At 46.9% G+C, this 6,691-nt stretch overlaps 1 protein-coding gene across 1 annotated transcript; it reads left to right on the forward strand.

Annotated features, from left to right (window-relative positions):
- The first annotated feature begins 2,963 nt into the window (after nt 1-2,963).
- Nucleotides 2,964-5,324, forward strand: Tex51 (testis expressed 51). Its single transcript, XM_077793840.1, has 7 exons — nt 2,964-3,162; nt 3,258-3,332; nt 3,543-3,632; nt 3,874-3,891; nt 3,984-4,067; nt 5,102-5,174; nt 5,261-5,324. The coding sequence occupies exons 1-7, from the start codon at nt 2,964-2,966 to the stop codon at nt 5,322-5,324; spliced, it is 603 nt and encodes a 200-aa protein (XP_077649966.1).
- The last annotated feature ends 1,367 nt before the right edge of the window (nt 5,325-6,691 follow it).

Raw genomic sequence — 6,691 nt, forward strand, 5'->3', positions numbered from 1 at the left:
AATACTTTGGCCCTAAAAATTAGCATGGAATTCTAGCAAGTATGATGGCATACTCTGGAAGACTCCTTTCCCCTGATGACCCAGTCCCAAGCTCTGTAAAGACTTATTCTTATAATTCACTCCCAAAATCCAAACTTGAGTCTTGGACCTTACCACACTCAATTTGTTAGAAAACTATAATTGCCGGGGAAAAGTGGAAGAGACTAAGCAAGATCAAAGAATGCCAGGAAGGAAATCTGGCAGCTAGAAGGAGTTGACCTCATTGCCCACTGCAGACTTTCCTCCACCCAAGGAGAGCCAGCCTGGCCATCCATCATCCCAGGACTTCCCTTGACTACTGCACCAAGAGTTCTCTCGTCTGTCTGTGCATTCACGTCCAGTCCCTTCACTTCCCAACAATCATCTTTCTTGTTTGATTGGCTTACTTTGTCGGAGCACATCCTCCAATAACTTTCTGTAAGAAGGTAAAAGAGTTTAGTTTTAACTTGCCTTGCTAAGAAGACATTAGTCAGTCTTCCTCCTTGTTTGATGTTTGACTGAGTATAGCATTCTAAGATGGAAATATTTTTCTCCGAATGAAAAAGCATTACTTCAACAGCTAACTTTCTATATGGATCTTGAGAACCCTGAAGATATATTAAGCACTTGGTCTCCTGTACCTAGTCTATTTTTTTCTGTGCTTTGCTGTGTTTTTTCTTATTCCTAGGGGGTGGAAAATGCCTTCTTTGTGAGATCTTTCTATCTGGAAATTCACATCTTTCACTTCTAAAAAGTTCACATCTTTCACTTCTAAAAAATTTTTCCTTCTCTCATTTTTATTAGTTCCCTGTCCTTTCCTCCCATACACAGGCTTTCTGGGGCTACCTTGCAGTGGATGGGAAGAGGAAGAAGAGCATTGTAAGCAGTAGGTTTTTGTGCTATATATCTCTGAATCCTATCCAGAGCACCAGGGTGGGAATACCTGCTTCTCCCAGCTTGGATTCCATGCAATCAAAACCTTCTTTTCCAGAAGCATTGCCTAATAGAAAAAATATGGGCACATCCCTAAATATTTGTCCAAATTGTCCAAATCCAGGGTGAGAACAAGAGCTCAGCAGTCCTCAGAGCCATCCTCTCACTACAGAGCCCACCTGACTGATGCAAGCAAAATTTACCAATTCAACTGCTATTTATTATAGCATACCTTTATGTCTGCCTACCATTTCCCTTTCCAAAAGAATTCCTCCCTGTGCATCTTTCTTACTCAATTTGTTATAAGTAATTTTATTCTCTCCAGTTTTTCCAGAACATGTATTTGCTGAATCTCATAGACTGATTATCTAATTTTATAATTTTCCTTTTCCTAATTGCCATCTCTTATCTTTCTGTACTGGTGTCTGAAACACTTCTGGAACTTCATATCCCAACACATTTTTAACTTTTTCAATTTCTTCTATCATATTTTTAGAAAATATTTTTAATTGTAGAGAGACACAATACCTTTATTTTATTTAGTTTTTTTTTAATGTGGTGCTGAGGATTGACCCCAGTGCCTCACACATACTAGGCAAGTGTTCTACCACAGAGCCACAACCCCAGCCCTCTTCTGTCATATTTTTAATCTCCAATAATTCTTTGTTATCTCACTTTTTCTTTTATAAAGCAAGCTTTTCCTGTCTGGAAGAATAATATTTTGTCCATTTCACTAAAGTGAAGTTCTAAGTTTTCTGCTTCCCGTGATATCTCTATGACTTTTCTTTTTCTGAAGTTTATGTTTGCCTTTGGTTTAAATTCTTGCCATTATTTTTGTCATTCTCATTGGAAGCATTCCTCAAATTCCTGGTGGCCCTCAGCTGCCCATAATCTATCCCAGACAGTCCCTCCTGGCCTTTAAACACCTGGCTCCCTGCTTTCACACCCCTAGCCAAGAATAAGCCCTGCGTGTGGGCTATAATTCCTCAGCACTGTGCTACTCGTGGCCATAGCTGGAGTTAGGTGAGTGACTTCTCCAAGACACTCAGAAGGTGGTCAGAAGCATTGTATGCACAAAAGGGCAAAAATTGTCAGTTTAGGAATGACTGTGACAAAAATCCCCAAAACTATTTTTTCTTTGCTCCTCCTCCTCCTCCTCCTCCATCCTCCCCTCCCCCCTCCTCCCTCCTCCTCCCCCTCCCCCTCCTCCCTCCTCCTCCCTCCTTCTCCCCCCTTCCCTTCCCCCTCCTCCCTCCTCCTTCCTCCTCCTCCCCCCTCCCCCTTCCCCTCCCCCTCCTCTTCTTCTTTTTCTCCTCCTCCTCCTCCTCCTCCTCCTCCTCCTCCTCCTCCTCCTTCTTCTTCTTCTTTTTCTCACCAATTCTTCTTCAGTGTGTATTGCACAAAAGAACTGCCCTACAGGTGACTTCTTCCTTCTCTACACTTCCAGACACTGCTGGCTACAACTCTGTCTTCACCATCTGACTACATAATAACTGGAGGATCTGTCCAAGTCTCTGTGACTTGGCCAAGCACAATGTAGCTGCTGGGTTTTATATGCCCTGAAAAATATATTTTCCATATGCTTCTTCCATGGCTGATCATTTCTATGTGGAAAAGTACAGAGACACTCAGAATCTTTTTGCACAGCTAACCTTCTTGCTGTTCTGCTCTTTCCTGAACCCTCGAATTTCAGTCTTGCTCATCAATTTCTTACAAGATAAACTCAATGATAGTTGAGCATCTATCAAGAAGCAGCACAACTGTCCTAGATCCTCATGAGAACCCTCCCCACCAAACATCAGGGACCCCATTTCCAGAGGAGTAACCAAGCTGTGCTTGGGTCTGATGCCAAAGCCTATGTTCACCACAGCTGACCATAGAACTTATTTTTGTTAACCCTCAGAATTTACTTTTGTTCTGCCAAGAGAATGCAGTTCCCAGGGGGACAGGGTGCCAGCATTCCACATGGAACTGCAGACAGGGTCATGTGTGCAGAGAGAAGGCCCCAGAAGATGCTGCCTCTCCTGCTCATCTTTCTCCTGACAACCGCTGGTGAGAAGACCTGCCTCCGTTGCTGGCCAGAGATGCCTGCCCTGCTGGACTATGACCTGCAGATTCTCTGGGGCACCTCGCCACCACCAGTAGAACTCTCCCAGAGCCTCCACTCCTTCTTCCTGGAGGATACTTCCTCGATAAAATCCTCTTATCTTGGTGAGGTACTTCCAGGATTCCAGGATCCAGGACTCACCCTTTCACCCAAACTGGATCTTACTTCCCTGGCTTTCCTCATACATCTTGCCCCTCAGATAAGAACCATCTGGAAGAAGAAACAGCCAAATTCTTCAGCCAAGTTGACCAAATCATTCAGAAGTTACGCAATAGTGAGGAGGCCAAGTGTCCCAGGGCCCTGGGGCTTGGGTTGGCAATATCCCACCCTCCAAAGCATTCCCAGAGGACTGCTTTGGTCATAGGGTGGGAGATGGACACAGCCTGACTCTGTGTCCTCTATGGAATTTCTGTTTGAAGACAAATGTGAAATCCCAACATGGAGCAATTCACACAACTGAGCACCCTTTCCCCCCCTACTCCAGATAAATCGTCACTTCTGGAAGAGATTCGTGTATATAAGGGTCTCCTTGCCGAGAGGCTGAATAGGAGATCAGAGGAGCTGAAGCAGAAGGGTGAGAGATGGGACTTCCCCTGCCCACGGCCCAGCTCCTCACCCCCATGGAGACCCAAGGCCTGCAGAGTCCAATCTGAAGCCCCTCCCAGACTCTTCCCAGGAACCCCCAGCCCTGACCACAGGCTGGACACCTGCCACACCTTCCCCAGTTCCATGTCCTGCTCACACCCCCAGCCCCTCCTGGCTCTGTCTGCTTCCCCAGTGCCTCAATTTCTCCACCATCTCACCTTTCCGGGCAGCCTGCAATGAGTCCTGTGGTGAGTGTGCTTGGGTACTGGGCTTGACTGAGGGACAAGAGCCCCCCACCCCCCGAGGCTTCCTCTAAGGCTCCTGCCCATCCCTCTCATAGACATCAGATCCACAATAGAGGTCACTGTGTGTGCAGACTGCAATACCCACGTCTTATCCTGCAATGACGCTGCTCTCTGCCCAGGTCAGTGGTCCCTGCTTTGTCCAGCGTACCCTCTCCTGGCCCTTCACCCCTGGGGCTATTATTGTTTCTCTCCCTCTTTTTTCTCTGTCCAACTCAAAACTTTTCTTGCTCATCTTCCTCCTCCTGGGTGATGGTAGTGCCTTTGGGATTTCTTAACATTCATGTGTCCAGGTTTAAAGCCTGAAAGCCATCTACCTCTAGGTCCTCAGAGTCAACATGCTTGGAAATGTGCCCAAACCCATCTCCATTGCCCCCAAACCTGCTCTGCCTTCACGGTCCCTTCCAGCATGTGTCTCTACTCAAGCCTTCCACTTCCTAAGCCAGGAATCTCCCTCCATCCTAAACCATGAGGTCCCCAAGCCTTGCTAAATAACTTTTAAATGTGTTCCTATATTTTCATTCTAACTTGTGACCCTCTTCCTCAGACATCCTAATCGCTCACCTGAGTTATGGCAAACTTTCCTAACTGGCTTCCCTGCCCCTCCTGGCCACCACAAAACTCTTTCTCAAGGAGAAAATTTGCCCATGACACTCCCTGTTTATAACTTTCAGTAGCTCCAAATATCCTAGATAACATCCAACCTCCTTGGGAAGCCCCATGTAAGCAGCCCCTGCTCATCTCCCATGGCCCCGACTACCCAGCCACACCAAACTGTGGACACTCTGGACAGATGGGCAGCTTCATGCTCCCATTCCTGAACATGTCTTCAGCCTGGAACACAGGTTTGCCTGTGACCCATGGAAATGAACCTCTATTTGTCTTTCACAGTCCCAATCAGAGGTCCTATTTTCTGAGCAATTTTCTGACGCACTCCCACCCCCAGGGACTCATCATCCTTTCTCCCCATCCCATGCGCTGTCCTATTTCCCACACAGTAATTGTTTCCTTGTCCTCTTCCTAGAGAGCAGGGACCATGTCTCATTCATCTCTTGAGGTGGGCACAGAAATAGTGCTCACTCACTGGCTCTTCTCTAGAGCCCAGACAGTCCCTCCTGGCCTTTAAACACCTGGCTCCCTGCTTTCACACCCCCAGCCAAGAAAATGAAGTCCTACATATGGGCTATAATCCTCAGCACTGTGCTACTCGTGGCCATAGCTGGAGTTGGGTGAGTGACTTCTCCAAGCCCCAGGGTGCCCAAGGAAGAATTCCTATTCCTTGACTGACCCACCTCCATCCTGTTTCCTGGCTCAGATGTTACCTCCTCTGGCTCAAGGGGAAGAAAAAGAAGGAAGCAGAAGAGGTACTGATAAAGTAGAGCCCTGCCAGACTGTAGGCCTGCCACAGGGAAATAAGCAGGGTGCCCTGCGGGGAGCAAGGCCTGGAGGCCCCAGCTCTGGCCCCTGAACATAGCAGGTTCATGGACCAGAACACAGGAAGGCCACACATCAGCCCCAAGCACACAGACACACCCAGGACCAGGGGTCCAGCATGTTTTTCCAAGCAGATTTGGCAGTGGGGACTCCCAGCAAGAGGTCAGAGAAGCCAAGGGCAGAGTGGAAACCCTGCTTATTTTCTTTGCAGGAAAAACAAGGCAGCCACTCATCTCTTGGAAGTGCAAAGAAGTCACAGCAGGAACTGGAGGAAAAACAATCCACCTCCACGCTTGGTAAGGTTTCCACTGATTCCTTCCATTGACCACTCCCAAGTTCTGAGGCCCAAAAGACTGTCTCCCTCAAGGGCTCCCTACACACATACATGTGTAACTAGTCCTTTCATTAAAACATCCTCTTTGTATTCTAATTGACTGTGCATTCTCTCTCCTGCTAAGACCAGGAATAAAACTAGATCATCTCCCTCGCTGACCCTGTGTGGACTGCCATGTCTGGGGCCAGAGCTCTGAATGAGCAGCCTAGAGCCTGGGTTCCTGTCTTGACTTCCAAACAGGGCCCTGGGTCTTCCCCTCTGAGTCTCAAGTTTCTCCTCTGAGCATGAGAATGAGGGAGGACTGGTTCATATCTGCTACCCAATATTTGTTCATGGCATGGATCCTAATTCAAAGGTAGGATACAAGGAATAAGAAATAGGTAGAAAGGAGACCTAAAAGAAGAACAAGAAATTAGGATTTAAATTCTGACGTTCCACAGACTTCTCCAGGCCTCCCATTCCCTAAGCCAGTGTCTCTCCTAAGCTTATTACTTCCAAATTCCTGAGAAATTTATAAATCTACCTGTGCACTGTTAATTGACCTCTGATAAATTGATTAAGCAAAGAGAGAGGTGATATCTTGAGGAAACCATAATTTAGGGAATTTTCCAGAGCTATTTATTGACCAGATAGTGAAGGCAACATCAGCTCGATGATCCCGAGACTGCTCAGACTACCAGAACCCATCTTGAAATCACCAGACTGATACTATTCCTGCATACCTTCCCTTAATTACCCCTCACCAAGTTTTCTTTAAAAGAAGGGCAGGCAACCCCAAGACTGCACCTCTTACCCTCGAGATGGCCCGCATTCTCCCTTGAATGTGTATTCCTTGCTTCACCCCCAAAAGTGCCTCTCTCTTGAGATTGCCCAGTTCTCACCTGAGTGTGTAGCTACTTTCCTCAATCAACCTCTGTCTATACCTGGCAGGTGTAAGCAAAACTTTCTTCCACTACATAAGCCAAGAACCCTGCTGGT

The sequence above is a fragment of the Urocitellus parryii genome, chromosome 1 (genome assembly GCF_045843805.1).
Source record: "Urocitellus parryii isolate mUroPar1 chromosome 1, mUroPar1.hap1, whole genome shotgun sequence".
NCBI lineage: Eukaryota > Metazoa > Chordata > Mammalia > Rodentia > Sciuridae > Urocitellus > Urocitellus parryii.

Coding starts and splice junctions, on each gene's coding strand:
- Tex51 (XM_077793840.1), top strand. CDS start 2,964: ATGCTGCCTCTCCTGCTCATCTTTCTCCTGACAACCGCTGGTGAGAAG. Junction 3,333..3,542: donor CATTCAGAAGTTACGCAATA/GTGAGGAGGCCA, acceptor CCCCTACTCCAG/ATAAATCGTCACTTCTGGAA. Junction 5,175..5,260: donor GTGGCCATAGCTGGAGTTGG/GTGAGTGACTTC, acceptor TTCCTGGCTCAG/ATGTTACCTCCTCTGGCTCA.